Source organism: Drosophila melanogaster, chromosome 3R (assembly GCF_000001215.4).
Source record: "Drosophila melanogaster chromosome 3R".
Lineage (NCBI taxonomy): Eukaryota > Metazoa > Arthropoda > Insecta > Diptera > Drosophilidae > Drosophila > Drosophila melanogaster.
In genome coordinates this window covers 6,898,636-6,915,806 of record NT_033777.3, presented here as the reverse complement: position 1 = coordinate 6,915,806, position 17,171 = coordinate 6,898,636, and the positions used below count along the sequence as shown (strand labels likewise).

The 17,171-nt window shown below is 42.3% G+C and overlaps 2 protein-coding genes and 1 long non-coding RNA gene across 14 annotated transcripts in view; all 3 read left to right on the top strand.

The window, feature by feature from the left end:
* Antp (Antennapedia) overlaps nucleotides 1-17,171 on the top strand; it is a 102,976-nt gene that overhangs the window by 83,422 nt on the left and 2,383 nt on the right. For 4 of the 12 annotated variants that reach the window (NM_206453.1, NM_206448.1, NM_206446.1 and 1 more), the window contains 4 exon segments: nucleotides 5,336-5,587; nucleotides 5,741-6,517; nucleotides 6,896-6,934; nucleotides 7,069-7,294. In NM_206453.1, the coding sequence (NP_996175.1) occupies nucleotides 5,897-6,517; nucleotides 6,896-6,934; nucleotides 7,069-7,294 (886 nt within the window). In that variant the 5' untranslated portion in view covers nucleotides 5,336-5,587; nucleotides 5,741-5,896. 12 annotated transcript variants of the gene reach the window in all.
* CG46458 (uncharacterized protein) overlaps nucleotides 1-17,171 on the top strand; it is a 62,118-nt gene that overhangs the window by 42,564 nt on the left and 2,383 nt on the right. Inside the window, 3 exon segments of the mRNA NM_001382163.1 lie at nucleotides 5,336-5,587; nucleotides 5,741-6,517; nucleotides 7,069-7,294. The gene's annotated coding sequence lies outside the window, so the exon portion shown is untranslated.
* lncRNA:CR43252 (long non-coding RNA:CR43252) lies at nucleotides 11,125-12,365 on the top strand. The gene is made up of 2 exons (NR_125091.1): nucleotides 11,125-11,741; nucleotides 11,900-12,365. It is a non-coding gene; the product is annotated as a long non-coding RNA:CR43252 (long non-coding RNA).

Sequence of the window (17,171 nt, the reverse complement as noted above, 5' to 3'; positions counted from 1 at the left end):
TTCGATATGATCGCAGCAATTTATGTATTTCGTGTGTGCGTGTAGATTGTCAAGTTGTTTCAGCTTTTTCTTACACAATTCGCAAATGTGACGGATAGAGAAAGAGAGACAGAGAGAGAGAGAGAGAGAGAGAGTTGCCACGATCATTAGCAATGCAGTTGCGGTTTTAATTGCATCTCGCATCTCGGATCTGGGATCCAGATCCTCGCCCGATCTCTCGGCGGTATTGCAGACGGGGAGTCAACCATTGCAAATGTGTCAATTAGATTTATTATCAGCTCTTGTCATTGTCCATTTCTGTGTGTGTTTACTGTCTGGACCCACTCCCGCTTCTTTTTCCCCCGGGAGCCGCTGACTTGGGGCAGGTGCCTTCACACTGTGCCTCATGTCCATTAGTAAATGCTAAATATGCGCCAATTAAATATCCAGGAAAATGCCTTATTCTGCCACTTGGCCATGATCATGGCCAAAATTTAAATGCAACAAAAAAGGAAAACGAATGCTGACAGGAAAAGGAGTTGACACGGCACTGTAACAAATGCCGCACATTAAATGTGTACATATTTTGAAGCTCATTCCGAACTTATTAGAAATATAAAAACATTTTTTGATTTTCAATGGTTGGCCTATTTTTAAGTTTATTTAAAAAATGTAGTATTTAATCTAATGGAGCGCTAACTAATTCCATTATACTTTTTCTAGTGCAGCACATTATTTATGAACCGATGGCGAAGACGAGGAGAATCGTCAAAGCCTGACATTTTTATTATTATCTCAGGGAACCAGGAACCCAAAAACTCGACCACCTGTCCCTTCAGTTCGTACCCCTCTCGCAGAACCCCAGCATGCTCTTCCGGGGCTCCTGCCCCTCCCGCCACAGGTTTCGATGACTAGCCAAGCGTTGCCCGCTGCCGCGTTGACAAGCTCAATTTCCAATCGCAATAAAACGCAGCACTCGCAGTAAGATAAATGTGAGAAAAATGCAGGCCTCCGTCCTCGGATCCCCCTCATCGATGGCCCCTGCTCTGTGTGCCCCTTTCCAAATCTCCTTTTTCCGTATCGCCGGTTTCCTTTCCTTCCTCGACTTCTTGGTCTTGGCGTCTCTGTCTGGCCGACGCCGCCAAATCGCGTGGGTTTATCCTCCTGCAGGCTGAGCCAGAACCTGACCATAGCCTGCAGCACAGAGGCGTCGCATTGGAGGGGTTGAAATACTTCTAAAGTTACCTCTCTAGCTTTAGATTTAAGGTAAACAAAAAAGGCAATGGTTTACAGCACTTTAAAGTGTAGCTCGAATACTAAAATTTATGGTCAACACTTTTGTTAATTACGCCCCTTAACAATTTTGGGCATACGCCTCTGAAAAATTTTTGTAGGGTTTTTCATGCTTTTTTCTCTGTTGTTGTTGGCTTGCGTTTGCCTCTGTTTTTGGTGCGCTGCTTCAAGTGCCTGAAATTTATAGTGGTAATAAAATTTTATTTGCTCTTTTAGTTGATGGGACAATAAACTCTTCTGGCATTTTTCGGCCCCTTAAAGAAGAGCACGTGCTTTGCGGTCTTCTTCTACAGGTGATTACATTGAAATATATTCTATGCGAGACACGGATTGAGTACGCTTGGTTTCAAGGTCATTTGTAAAAAAAAGAAATGTTTCTATATGAAATAAATTCCATTAATAAATTTGATAGTGTCTTTGATATATTCAAAAGTAATTTTTGTAAGAGCGCTTCTAATTAATTTTCCTCATCTCAAAGTGTTTCTTGTGTGATTCTCCCTAGTGGAGCGAGTATTCTTCTTAAGGCCACTGCTATGCGTTCCACCTCCCAAGTTTCCAGGTCTCAACAACTTCCCTCTCTCCACATTCCTGCCGCTGCGAAAACTTAGTCAAGCCAATTATTATTTAAATAAAATGCAAAACAGCAACTCAAGCCGCCGGCAGAGGTCGGTGCAGCCGAGCAGAACGCTTCTCTCCACTTGGCTTAATTGAGAGACATCCACCCGGCACACAACACCTCCCCCTTTGCCACCTGAAGATGAGACGCACTAACTGCTATAGGTTTACCGTTGCCGCTTCCTCTTGGACGCCCTTCTTCAAATGATGCCGACAACAATGGCAACCCAAGCAGCGGTGGCAACAGGAACAACCAGAACGAGAACATGACATGACAGTTGACGGGCGACGCCTTCGTCTAACGGCTGGAAATGCACAAAAAATAATGGCAGAAAAAGTATGGAAAGAAGCCGATTTTAGCTCCAGGCGGGTTGAATTTAAAGTCCTTTGCTTAGTACGACCTAAAAATTGTAGTTTAGTGTAGAGCATATTATAAAGCAAAAACTTTACGTTTCAATCCTTATTTAATATTTTTCGAATCTTTCAAAGTGTTTTCACCAAAAATCCAATAGGTTTTGATCGCATTTTTTTAATGTTGTCTAATTACCATAGAGTTATTATAAAAGCATTCATTGAAAATATTTCGAGTATTCATCCCCTTAAATAGAACTGTGCGACGGCAAAACTGTCTCAATTTCGATGGCAGTCGCAAATCAAAATGGCTGAGGCTGAAGTTGATGGCCGAAGAAAGAAGTCATTCATTTCGTTCATTTCATTTGTGTTTTCCTCGGATCCGGACACATTGGTTAGACAGGGACGGCGCATGCGTGGGAGTGGATGAGCGGGATGGGAAAGTGTTGATGTGCTCATTAACCAAATTCTGGGTAAAATCTCCACAGTGAGTGATGGATAACCCGTCCACTGGTCCTCTGTTTTGCCGACGGATCTACTTTTGACCCGATTTCGGTTGAGCAATCAGCTGTCGAGGTGTGTGGCTTAAAACTGGTAACGGGACTGCCCATATGGCATGCGCACTTTGTGCATGTGTGTGTGTTTTGTCCACTGCGAGTGTGTGCGAGGCTAAGTGGGCTGGGCTTAAAACTATGGTTCCTGTCTCGGCTCAACCTGAGTGCACAAGCAATGGCATTGCACTGTGGGACGAATGCATTTGAAAATACCTTGTAGTGACTCAATGATTTAATACTAAATTGAATGAATTAATATATTAATTAATATAAATTAATTAATATTAATATAACATTGTGTGTTTTTTTAATATATCAACAAAATAGGAAAGTTTTTATTTGATTGTTAAGAAATTGTTGTTAAATTTTGAGCATAGTGAAAATATTTGTACATACGTACAAATAATTTGTGGTCGATCATATTTTTATTTTAAAATTACATAAGTATAAAACAAGTACCTTACGTTTTCGGTGTGCACTCCTGTAATATCACTAAATAATTCCAATTAGCTTACCTTAATGTACATATATGTAGTTTTATCCTTGGGATCCACTGTACCAGCTGTCAGCTTAAATTATTTGAGTACTGACAGTTCGCTGACATTCTGCTAGATGGCGCTGCCAGACCTATAATGTACGTGGCATACTTTCAGGCTGTCAAATCTGACGAAGCTTTGACAATTGGCATGTAAAAACGTTAGTTTTTGGAATTAACGTTAGGTGGCGCTGGAGCTGACTTTAATTATTCCATAAAATGTCCAGTTAAATAGGTGATCCTTTTTTTGATTCACATTTTTCCCACTATTCATTGTTAATCTTGCTGCACCTAGGAAAAACTGGTTACAATTTCGGGGAGCATTTCATAAATGTTTAATTTCGAAGATAGGAACTTTGTGGGAAACTTCAACTTAAGCTTTACGCTTTCAATTAAAGTGTAGCAAAATCAGTTACGCCAAATCAAATTTGAGCAATTTCTTCGCTTGAATAAATCACATCAGACGAACATAAATCATACACCGAGCAGGCATGTGACTCCTGCCCACTCCCCCGCAGCTGCAGCAGCGGCAAAAACAGGAAGAACAGACAAAACACACATCAGACATTATTATCATCTCGCTTGTGCTTGAGTGGGTTTCTTTGCCTACCACAAGGCTCTGGCCACTGTTTCTGCCCCTCGCCCCACCGCTTATCCACCCACATGTCTGATATAGGCAGAGATCGGGGCAGAGTCCAGCGATTTGCCAGCATCCGTTTGGCCCTCGACGAACATACACACAAGCAAACACACGTTCACAATGAGAGCACTCAACACACAACCACGAACGCACGCTTCCTTCCGCCGCTGCCATTGTCCTTTCGCGCCATTTTGCCCATCCCGAGACTCCGACTCCCGCTCAATCGCCATCATTGGGAAATGTGTAATTGAAAGGGAAGCTTTTGGCTTTGGCAGCGACGGAGGCAAGAAAATTATTTCGTTAACAAAAGGGAAATGCCAGGAAAGTGGCGGGTAGGGGAGAGCCAGGAAGCGCAGAGAATGCAGGACGAACACAATGCAAAGAGAGTAAGCGAGAGGGGTGGGGGTGGTACACGGTTGAAATACTTTAAAGTTTACCATTCCGCTTATTTTATTATGCCCTTTTTTATTGTTTGGCCCTTCGTGCTTTGTACAAGTCGGGGAAGTTTCATTTCCGACAGCAAGTTACCGTTAGTTAGCTGTGGATTTTCGGCAGGGTTGTCACCATCACCACAGACTCAACTCGGAGCGAGCGGGATAAACATGTGAATATGCATGGCTTGGCAGGGAACGTGTGTCTCTGTCTCCCTCTTTCTGTCTGGATTATCGTCCAACTGAAGCTGGAGCGGGCAATTTTGTGATTTATGAGGTCAGAGACTCGTGATAATGAGCCAGGAAATTAAATCACTTTGACCGGAAGGATGTCAGGTCAGAAGGGGATAACACAATTGATTTCATATTCATAAATTCAATGAATGTTGTCAGCTTGTCAAGCGCGGGGAAAACGGGGGCAATCGCATGCCAGTGGAAGATCCTTGGTTTGAGGATTACAAAAGTTTTCGGAGGCACATTGCAGAATGTCATCTTGGCTTGACTTTGTGAACTTTCTGCAAATAAGGGCGACTGCAGGGTTCTTAGGGGGCTAAATATTGAGCATAAATTTCTGTTTAACATGGCAACATAACAAATCGATTATTATTATTATTCTAAATTTTTGTGGACTTTCATCTTAACAATTCGGATTAAGCACTGGTAATCAATATGCCGAAAGATAATCGGTAATCTTGAAACAGAAATCACACACCCTACAAACTCTTCCCACTCCCAAAGTACCGAATCTTTGGCATATTTTTAAGAACTCGCCGATGCGTACAAGAAACAATTTATTAGCGAACTCCACATGTTGCTCCCATCTTAGGAAACATGTGAAATCAGACTGCCAAAATCCCACTCAAAATTCACTATACATTAATACTTTGAGAAGAGCACACCAATAATAGCAACATATCTCGCTTTGAATTCTTTACAGAGTTTCAAAATCAAAATTGAGGAATACCAACTAGAGGATAAGGCTACTTAAGGATCAAAAAACACCAAGGAGACGAGATTTTCTACCAAATCGAGAGACGAGGGGCAGGTTAATTTCGTCATTTTTGGCCAAGACAGCAAATAGAGGAACAGCAAAGCGAAAATCATTTTATACCTCACACAACAACTACACACTAACTAAGATTAGGCTACGCAACTGTACATTGTACTTAAGTGTTCAAAGTATATTTAGGTAAGTATGCTTCAACAAAGATTACGATCAGCGATAATTAGCCATATATAACAGCGTTTTATAACCAACACGACAGTCCGGCTAAAAATGTCGCTGATTTATTTAAATGCCCATTGCAATATTATCCTAATTTGTGTTTTTCTTATCATCCAGTTTACTTTGTATATAAGAAAAGTAGCTAAAAGCACGCGGACAGGGAGGCAGGAGCACCACAGTCACTAGCCACTAAGCAGAGTCACAGTCACGATCACGTTCACTCCAGGATCAGGACTCGGGGCGGGATCAGCAGACGCTGAGGAAGCTGCCACGATGACGATGAGTACAAACAACTGCGAGAGCATGACCTCGTACTTCACCAACTCGTACATGGGGGCGGACATGCATCATGGGCACTACCCGGGCAACGGGGTCACCGACCTGGACGCCCAGCAGATGCACCACTACAGCCAGAACGCGAATCACCAGGGCAACATGCCCTACCCGCGCTTTCCACCCTACGACCGCATGCCCTACTACAACGGCCAGGGGATGGACCAGCAGCAGCAGCACCAGGTCTACTCCCGCCCGGACAGCCCCTCCAGCCAGGTGGGCGGGGTCATGCCCCAGGCGCAGACCAACGGTCAGTTGGGTGTTCCCCAGCAGCAACAGCAGCAGCAGCAACAGCCCTCGCAGAACCAGCAGCAACAGCAGGCGCAGCAGGCCCCACAGCAACTGCAGCAGCAGCTGCCGCAGGTGACGCAACAGGTGACACATCCGCAGCAGCAACAACAGCAGCCCGTCGTCTACGCCAGCTGCAAGTTGCAAGCGGCCGTTGGTGGACTGGGTATGGTTCCCGAGGGCGGATCGCCTCCGCTGGTGGATCAAATGTCCGGTCACCACATGAACGCCCAGATGACGCTGCCCCATCACATGGGACATCCGCAGGCGCAGGTGAGCATGGATCTTATATTGTGGCTTTTATGGTTTGCTGAGTCTTAGATACACGGTTACCAATGGCTTTTGGAAATATTTTTTATTGGCATAATTAGAATTTATTGACATGATCCTTGTGTAATAAAGAATCAAAATTAATTATAGAAAATAGAAACACGTTACTTTTTTCGTTTCCTATAACAAGAGCAAGTCCTTATTTTTTGACAACAAGGGCAATTAACTTTTCGTTATTGAATCTTCTTATATGGATAATTGTTGTTTATTTTTATTTACTAATTTCCCAAATCGATATCCTTACACCTCCCGCATATTTCGCCAACCACTTAACGCTTTTCCTATCTTTTTCACTGCCGCTTTTGCCGCTCGCACCTGCAGTTGGGCTATACGGACGTTGGAGTTCCCGACGTGACAGAGGTAAGATCGAGTCCACATTGCGCTTGTCACCTACTTCAAATTCTGCTAAAACCTAACATCTTTTACCGGTTGATGGTTTCAAGATATACCCCTAAAATTACAATATCACTTATCTAAAAACTTACCCATCACAGGTCCATCAGAACCATCACAACATGGGCATGTACCAGCAGCAGTCGGGAGTTCCGCCGGTGGGTGCCCCACCTCAGGGCATGATGCACCAGGGCCAGGGTCCTCCACAGATGCACCAGGGACATCCTGGCCAACACACGCCTCCTTCCCAAAACCCGAACTCGCAGTCCTCGGGGATGCCGTCTCCACTGTATCCCTGGATGCGAAGTCAGTTTGGTAAGTGTCAAGGAAAGTGATCGACAATTCCACGAAACGTATTAAGTGGAATTTTTCTTCTTCTTATCGTAGTGGGTTGAAGTAGTTAGTTCCCCGTTTAGAATTGGTCGTAGTTCCCATTAGAATCGTAACTGTGCATACAACAGCTAGAGCTGTATTATCTTAAATTGTATAATACCATAACTATTACAGCGAACCTCGTGCAGCGAAGCAAAGCAGTAAAAAGCAGTCTAGATGTACTGCTTTATATTGTGTTTCCTGCTTGATATTAGATCACTAAGCAAGCAGACGCGCAAGCAGTTCACGCAGATCACGCAGACGTTAAAAATTTAAAAATGTTTTTGTTTGCAGAAAGAAGTACCCTCTTCGCTTTTCAATTTTGTAGTTAAAATTCGAGCAAATATATTTAAATTAAAAAGGCTCAAACTTAAAGTACTATGTATGTCTTGTATTTTTGAAAAAATTCTAAAGTTTATTATAAAATGCATTTTAAATACATTTTTTAACCTACCTTGTCGCTTGAAATATATAAAATTTAAGTTTTAGATATGGAATAGATAAACAAAATATTTCCCTCTGTCTTAACTAATTTCTTTAATTAAATGTTAAGCCCCAAAGCGACTACAGCTTCATGTCAAACTCTTACCTTAAATATTTAGAGTTTGTTTGCATTTGAACTGAGAACGTTTTGTCGACGACCTTGACACGTCCGGGTAATTTCACTTTATTGCCTTGGCCAATTGCTTGACATCATCCGTAATCCATCTGCAAAGACATCCCGATACCTGACATTTGTTCAAATTTGCGAATTTCCCAAATCCGAGCAAATCGATGAATGCAGGCAGATGAAAGACGAAAGAGGTGGCGGAAGAGGTGCTCCTTGGGTTCCGCTTGCCCAGAAGATCGCAGCACAGGAGGCGGTCCTGCCAGCTAATGCAAATTGACAATAGCTCGAAATCGTGCAAGAAAAAGGTTTGCCAAAACCCTAGGCGTAACTAATGAGGGCTGGAAAATAGAGCACACTGACTGCATGTGGTACTGCTTTAGGCTTAGAGGATGTTGCATAAGTGGGGATAGGGCTCGGCCGCCTTTCGAGCGAAAAAGGTGTAAGGTCTAGGAGGCGAGTCCTTTTCAAATATAGAATTCCAATGGCATGTCACTTTCCTCGGAGAAAGTGAAAGTAGGCCTCAAGTGGTCGGTGCCTTTGCCTTGCCCTCCAGCTGACCTGCTCCCTGGTCATTACGCAGTCCAAGGAGCTCTAGCTCTCCCCATACCCAGCTCTCAATGTTGTTGTGGTTTTTTGTTTGTAGCCGGCTGAATTTTTTCGCCAAAGCCAGATTGAGATGTAAAGCACAATTGATGAGCGCCATTAGTTACACGTTATGTGCAATGGATGCCATCAATTTATTAATCTCCAGAACACGCCGAGGCTCCATTCATAGCACCACTTCGTCGTCTTAATCCCCTCCCTCATCCGCCATGGCGGTGCAAAAAATAAAAAGAACTCGCCTCAAAAAATAAAGCGATGGAAGGCAGGCTTCGCGGTGACATGAAGTTTTCCCCTCTTTTCTCTTATTATATACTCTTTTCTGGACTTTTTGCTCCTTTCCTTTATTAAAAATTAAGCGGTCAGAGAGGATGAGGAGGAAGGAGCCTGGAGAACTAAAGCCGGAGTTGGCCCAAAGCTCGGTCTGCATCTCCCGCGGCGGCAACTGCGGCATTCTCACTGTGCCACAACATGATCCCGGGCTTAAGTTACGATGATTAAATGCATACGAGTTTATTTCTGCTTAGGTTTTTGCCTCGCCTGCTCGCTGCTCCTTCTCCTCCGAGCTCGCTGCATTTTGCATAGCCCAGGAAAACTCGGAGACAGTGGGACAAATAATCGAAGATTGGGCAAGGGCCTAAGGCGTCTCGCGAATTGGATGAAATTAATATTGAGGGATTGGCTAGATCAGGGTTGGTCTGCGTGACAGTTACAGTTACTTCTGGCTTTTGTTTATATTTAGTTATTTTGAAAACTGATATATACCTCTCCATTCTGAGAGGTACCATTTTCTATACCATCTACATAAGTTTCTCCTATATAATTTGCCTTGTATTCCAACCCACTGTAACACGATTGCAACTACTTAACGCCTGGACATTTTTCAAGCGTGCATTAGGCAACAACTAAGGCGAACAAATAAAAAGATAAAGGTGCCCACAAAGGTTCCGATCGTGACTGGGCAGGGCAAGAAGAGTCTGCTCAGGGTCTTTCGATGCCAAAGAAGTGTAGGGAAACGAAGCTGCGTTTCAATTAAGTTGTTACTCATGGATGACAGTCAGCACAATGGGACCTGGAACCTCTTTGGCCCTTCAGTCGGCTTTCCTGACTTAATGTTGTTTGGATATTTACCAAGTTCAGCTCGATTTCCGCCTCTCTCCTCCTTCTTATCTCGCTTCTATTTGAAAATTAGCTGGCGAGTAGGGGAGGAAAGTGCATCCTTTTGATACAGCTTGCTCTTATTGCGGTCCTCGAGTTTTGGGGTCATAAATTAATGCGACCGTCAACAAATTTTTGCAACAAGTGTTTGCTTTGCCTCCTTTTCTTTTATTTCCACACAGAAAACAAATACCCCTTAAAGTTGATAGTTTATTCAAAGAGTGAGGAACAACAAAAAGTGTCCTGTTTGTTGTAATATTTAGCATGTTAAAGAGCATATTAAATAGAATAATTACCATTATTTAAAAAAATCATTTTTAGCCTGTAAAGCGTTTGAATTTTCTCCACTAACCATTTTTACGAAAGCCACATTTAAGTGACTAGGATTGTTGTAGATTCTTCTTCTCCCATTTAAATCGGTAACACTTCATTTATTGGCCATCTAAGGTATGGTGTTGTTGGTCATGAGTAAATGCATTTTTTATTGCCGCTGTCAGAGGCGCTCATTGTGATTCACTCAGATTGCCTGGGAAATCTCTCGCTTACACAAAATAAAAATATTTATGCCATCGGAGCCAAAGCTGAGCACTTTTCAATTCTGGCCAGGACGAGCGGGCAAAGTGCACTTCATTGTGCGCATTATAAGCGACAGTTTCCACTCCTCTACCCCTGAAAGCTGTCAGTGGGGTTCAAGACAATGAAAAGAACTTCTCGCTGGCCAAAAAGTTGCACGTTGTCTGCTGGAAAAACTTTTGCTCTGGCTTTGGTAAAACGTTGATCCCGGCCATCATCCGTTTGGCATTTGCCGGGATCCACGGAGCGGAGGGCGAACTTTTCCATCCTTGGACTTTGTTGTCTGTTGGCGCTGCACTTAATGTCCTGGAGAGTTTTGCTTAACTTGAGGATTTGCGCGCAAACTACTTTTCGATGGCACGAGAGCGACAGTGGGCGGTGGGCGGAGGACAACTACTTAGGCGGACGATTGGCCCGGCTTAGATGTGTCCACCCAAAGTGAAATTGTGTTAACGTATTTTCCTCAGCCATTCCTTAGGATTTGCATACCCTATATCGAAGTTCCGTTAAAGCTGCGCATAGCTGTATACTTTTACAACCAATCACAAAGAAATAAACGGCTTAAAAGTCTTTTAATATTATGATTTGAAACCTAAATACATGTACTTAGCTGAAAGATATTCGATTTGCTGTAAATTATTTCGAATATTAAAGCAAAATACTGGATACCAGGTATTTCATAGTTCCAAATCACTATACCCTCACTTTTTTTTGTTTTTTTGCCGCTGCCAATTTAAGCGGACGGATCAAAAGATAATTTGCCAAGTGCGTGAAGATTTTTTCTAAATATATTCGCATACATATAGAAAAACTCACCCCTCTGACAGGGTCTGTCAAAAAATTTGAGCAACGTGAAGCACAAAAAATGACACAGGAACTTTGGGGATTTCCAGCCCACAACACACACAAACATTCTGTGGCGTTGGGTGGAAAAGTTTAATAAAGCGCAGCAAATGCGAAGAGGAAATTTCGCTTTTATTTCGGCAGAACCACCCCCTTTCTCCGCGCGGATGCCCCCGCCCCTGGCTTTGTGGCCAGCTGAGGAGCGCAAAATAATGGCAACAGCTCGCCAAAGGTCCTTGGGGGCCCAGAACTCGGAGATGGGTCAGTTTTGGACATGGGAGAGGCATTCGGGGCCTTGTGGCTCAATCGCAGCTCTGTTTTCGGATTCCATTTTTTCTTCATCTTCCGTTCTGCTCGGGGCCGCTGCTGTTTTTGTATTTTGGGATTTGGCCAACCTTTTGACAAATTACGAATATTATTCATGCAGCAATGAAGTGAGGAAGCTCTTGTCGTCCCTCGCCCACCTTTTGGGCCTCCTGCGGTCGCAATTCGGCGTTTGGATTCCTTTTAAAATGTATCTGACGGCAGAATTGGAATGCAGGAACATCCTAACTAGTTAGGAATTATTAATTGAGGTTACGCACAGGACTTGGAGAAAGGAAGGCAGCCTCTCAAAGTGTAAGCCCTTTGCAATTATTTTAATTAGTGATAATTACCATCTCATCACATATATACATATATGTGAAACTTACAAAATGAGGCAGTACTTACTTATTTTCACAATCAAATGATATTTAAATATAATGATGTTGCCTCCTATTTTTTGCTTTGATTAGGTTGAAGCTGACTGTGGAGTTCCATTTCTTCATTTGATTTCGCCAAAGTTGTGATTACCCAGGCCCACTAGCCTAATTCTTATTGAAAAACGGCTTTCTCTTCAGTTTCCGCCCCAATATCCTGTGCTCCTGCTCCTCTCCCTCTGCCGCAGTCGACGTCGACGGCGTCAATGTCAGCCACATGTTTCTGTTTCAATGGCTGCCGGCCAGCGGCCATTAGAGAAAGCGGGATGGTATGATATGAGCCTGACTGAATGCCTGCTCTCTCTCGCGTTTCTCGCATAGCGTGTTTTAGTCAGCTGTCAAATATTTTGACATGGGTAGCCATGGCCACATTGAGCATCCAAAATGGGGAATGGAGGACATACACTGAAAAAAGTCTATCTTTTGTATTCATGAATAGTCGAATAGTCGCACTTACTAGATTTATAGATGTAAATAAATAAGAAACGCTGAATTACACAATATGAATATATAACATATAAATCGATATTACCTTTTATATTTGTAGATATTAAAAAATTTTTTTTGTATGATATCTAACGTATTCAAGCACATATGTATGTATTGATAGGAATTCTAGATTAAATATGAACAAAATGATGACCAACGTTTTTTTAAGTGTAACATACCGAAACGGTGGTAAGAAAGCGAAGCGTCCGAAAAAAGAATAGCCCACAACAACAATCGGATGGCGCGCATAGTTTTGCTTTTCCCCTTCAGTTCACGTTTTGCCTTTTGTTTGAGCGATAACTAAATAAAGTTTAAAGTCCCCCTACACTTTCCCTTGAAATGAATGCATTTATAAGCCCCAAGTCAACTCCTTGGCGATCCTTTCGGTTTTTCTTTTCTCTTATTTTTGGGCTTCATTTTTGTCAACTTTCGTCGATTTTTAACCCTCTTAAGTGCTTAACAAGTCCCAAATTAAAAACGCTGTCGGGTCTCCTGAGATTATAACCAGATGGAAAAGGGTATCCAGATGGAAATTAAAAAAAAACTGCCAACAAATGATCAAATGGTCAATGGCAATATTTAATTGTTGCTCTTACCTCGAAAAATAAAAACGAAAATTCTTAAACTTAATTAAAAATGGGAAAAAAGTGAAATAGCTGACGGGGCGGTCACAGACATCAAACCTCAGAAGGATTTTGGGATGAATTTATTCCTGTTCCTTTTGGGTTAACTCCCCGAAGGTTGCGACGGCAAAAGTACGTCAAATATGCAAAACAATCAAATTGGAGGAAAACTTTTTGGCTGGAACGGAGCACCCACTTCAATTTCCCGCCGAAACCCGTCCCTAAACCCACTGCTTATTTAGCACAAAGTCATCGAATGAGTTGGCAGATTCGCACCAGAACAGCGGGGAGAATAAAGTGACATCAACCAGCGGTATTCGTATTCGTCTTCTTTTTTACAAAATGCCACACACGAACACTCTTCAGCTGAATGAAAAATTTATCAACTTACGATCATAAATAATAATAATTTTCCAGCTTTGTTGCGGCGGCTTGCTTTTGCCTGTAATTTCCGCAATTAAAAAAACATTTACTCGCATTTGATGTGAGCTTTTTTTGCTCGATGGCCTGTACTTGTTTACGTTTCGTTTTGTTTTCTGCTAAATGCATTTTTGTATTTGTTGCATGACGAGTGGTTTTTGGCCAAGAAAACTGCGAGTGCTGCGGCGACCACCCAAACGCAGTTGCGAATGGATATAGCCTTAACCTGGGGCCAAACCATCTATTTCGAGGTCATTAGCAGAAATTCCATTCCATTTTGTCTGCGAAAAGGATTTTACGAATGTAAACTGGCTAGAAAATGGGTTACAATTTAAAAAACAATTATTGGAAATACCAAATAATAAATAATATCAGCAATGCATTAATACATATTAAATACCGAGTTACTAGAGTCTCACTATTTTAAAGATTTTTCCCCTAAGATTTATTTTGCATTTTTTCAACTTCATCGCACGATGCTGGCCATTGTTTTAGTTCCGCTCGGCGTAGCTTGGGTGTGATGAAAAAGCAATCGGTGCCAATATAATAATTCATTGCGTGCATTATAAAATAGAATTTTTTCAGCTATTAAATAATGCTTTTTAATTTTTTCCTGCTTCAACGAATTCCATAAAATGTTGTTAGCAATTATTTTAATGATTTCCTTTAAACGTTAACCGACACACGTACAGCCAATAGCTGCCACTAATGTAATTGTGTGCGCCCCGTTAGTGGGGGACGGAGGGGCTGATAGGGGAAGAAAATGAAATAAAATCCATTATGGAGCCGGAGCAGTGTAATAAACGAGTAAAATGGTTAAAATGGTGGCCTAATCGCAATTTAATTACAATACGCTTTCATATCAAAAAGCATTAATGCTCCCGGTTCACTCGGTACGTCAGTCAACCACTCAGCCACTTTAGATGTATGAGCCTTTCAGAGAGGGGCGGGGGAGTGGCAGCGGGCGGGGGCGTGGCAGAGGAGCAGAGCGGAGCGGAGAACCTCAGAGGTTTGCCTTTTGCTACTTCACATACATGTATGTATATTGCTACTCCTCATATTAATTGTTTCACCTTTATTATATTTCTGTTGTTGATACCTCCACCTCGGGTTCCATTTTCCCCCGCTCTTGGCTTCCTCACTCAAAGCGCCATTAATGCGTTTATAATAATTTCACAGCGCTGAATTCGAAGCTCCTGCCCAAAAATGGGCGGCCCAACTGATCACCACTCGCCTCAAAAGTATCTAAGGAAAACGAGTATTCCATGGTTGTTCCTTACCTCTTCTCTATAAATATTTTTTTCTCGTTTTCTGAGTGATGGCAACATGAAATGTGAAAAGGCATCATTAAAAACAAATTTCTGAGAGCGCCCGCTCTTAAATTGCCAATGCACGCCCCTCCAGACATTCCCTCCGCCCCTCGAAAACTCCATACCCTCGAGTGTATTTATTTTTCCAGCGAGATCCACGTCTTGTGTGCATAACTTGTAGGTGTTTTCATCAATTAAAATAATCATTTATTTGCAATGCATGAGGGGCAGGCGTACAGCTTTGTGTTGCTAATTATCAGCAAAAGCTTCTGTACGTCGAAAGGGAGTGGAAATGCAAATGCAAATGCAAATGCAAATGCAAATGCAAATGCAAATGGTAATGGAAATGGAAATGGCCATGTGCTGAACGTGTACCGGTCGAGAATAAGATAGTAATCAGATGGGAAGTACAGGAATGAAAGTGGGCTGACGCAAAAGAAGCATATTGGAATTATCAAGTGAGTGATAATTGAAAGCCTTTGTATGCGATTATGATTAAATTAAAATAAACATTTATTGTTTGGTTGCATATATATATACTTCAGACTTGCCAATATCGTGCTCTCTGGTACCTCTTCCATTTTGCTATCTATCATCTGGGGTGAAAGTCCAGCCCATTTATTCCGCTCTTAATCCGCTCCTAATACTTAACTCTTTGGACTTCCCCCCGTGGATTCTTCGCAGACTGCACAAGGATGGGTGCGGATGCTGAGGGGGATGACCACGCACGCTTTTTGCCACAAATCTTTCAAGATTTTTTGCCGGCGCAGCGACTCGTCTAACTGATGATGATTAAATGCGAACGCCTCGGGTTATAGACATGGCATCAGCCGTGTCATTTAAAAGAAGGTAGCTGCTCTGACCACCGCTGTGCTGGTCCCCAGTGTACATCGCCACCTCCTTCCCCTGTTCTATACGATTTGGATCCGCGCGCCTTAATGGTTGCCGCACAAAAAACAAAAAAAAACAAAAAAAACAGAGAAAAAATACATAAAAGAGCTTATGATGTAATGACCTCGAGCCAGAGATGGAAGACGCAAAAAATACATAAAATATTAAAATAGAAAAAATTGCTCGAGCGAGTTGAGCAAGACAAATGCTGAAGATGTTATTAAAAAATAGTTAAGACTGCCCACCTCGGGGGCTGCGTATTTGGGGTGAAGTGGCTTCCACTGATTGCCGCTTGGCGTGGTTGGTCAAAAGCCACCGCAATGCCAATGCTGCTGTGGCCGCCTTTCAATTTCCGGCCGGACATTTTCCAAACCCTAAAAAACAACTGAGAAATACCAGTCAAGAGGCAGACGGGAAAACTCCACCCGAAAATGGCTTCTCACGCTAGCAACCCATTTCAATTACCTACCTTTGCCATTGACAATTATAATATTTGCCGCTGCATATTATATTTGACATATTTTTTCCCGACATTTTTACGAAGCTCTTTTTTGTCATTACCGAAATTATAATTATAGTAAGTGTCATTAGGCGCCGAACTCATTTGGTTGGTTGCTTTCGAAATGGAGCGGTATCGAGGAGAAGGGGCAGCCTTCGTAATTATGCCGAATTATTTTACAGCTATGCTCAGCTACCGTCCAAATGGTAGAAGCTCGGGGGCTGAAGTGGGACTCGAAGGTAAAACTGCACTTGCCTGAAACAGCGGCATGATACCCCTCTGGTTTACGGACAAAGACAGTTAAGGACAGACGGACGGACGGGCAGATGAACGACGGACAGACCGCATTGGGGCATAATTAGTTACCTTGTCTGCTCGCCGCTTGATGTCCATGAAATCTCCGACGAGTTTAATCCACAAGTGAAACCAAAATTCGGGCATAAACGAACGATGATTGCTCCAACCTAATATGAATACTTTAAGATTAAGCTATAGGGCAAACTATTAAGAACAAGTTTTATTTCATCGTAGGCTTTCCCATCCCAATAATTGTTATTAAATAAACAGAACTAAATAGCAGAATATTTACTTTAGAATTTTAAAACATATAACTTTAATTAGTATAAAATTAATAAATATTAAGGGAACACTACTTATGATTATGCAACCCCTTAGACACTATTTTCTAATTGTCCCTTAAACTCGTTATACCCCTTAAAAGAGTATAGCTTGAAAATTAAACCCGGAGTTTCTACCGGGATGGCCGACAGAGAGGAGGGAGACCTCTTCGGCCTCCTACCCCTCATCTCAGACCTGTTGTAGGCCCTGTTTTTTCTCTTTTTTTTTGACAAGTACAAATATCCGAATTCGGTAAGGTTGTCTTTTAATCAGCCTCAGTTTCAGAGACGCAGCGCCCCGCTTCATGTGGTTTTGAGTTACCCATTCCCTGATCCCTCGTCCGATTCTCCGGGAGAAAAAGAACAAAAAAAAAAAAAACAAAATACAAGACAACAAGAAATAAATAAGTATATATACATTTACTCCAGCTCTGGTTGTTGTATGCACTTTAGTGGACC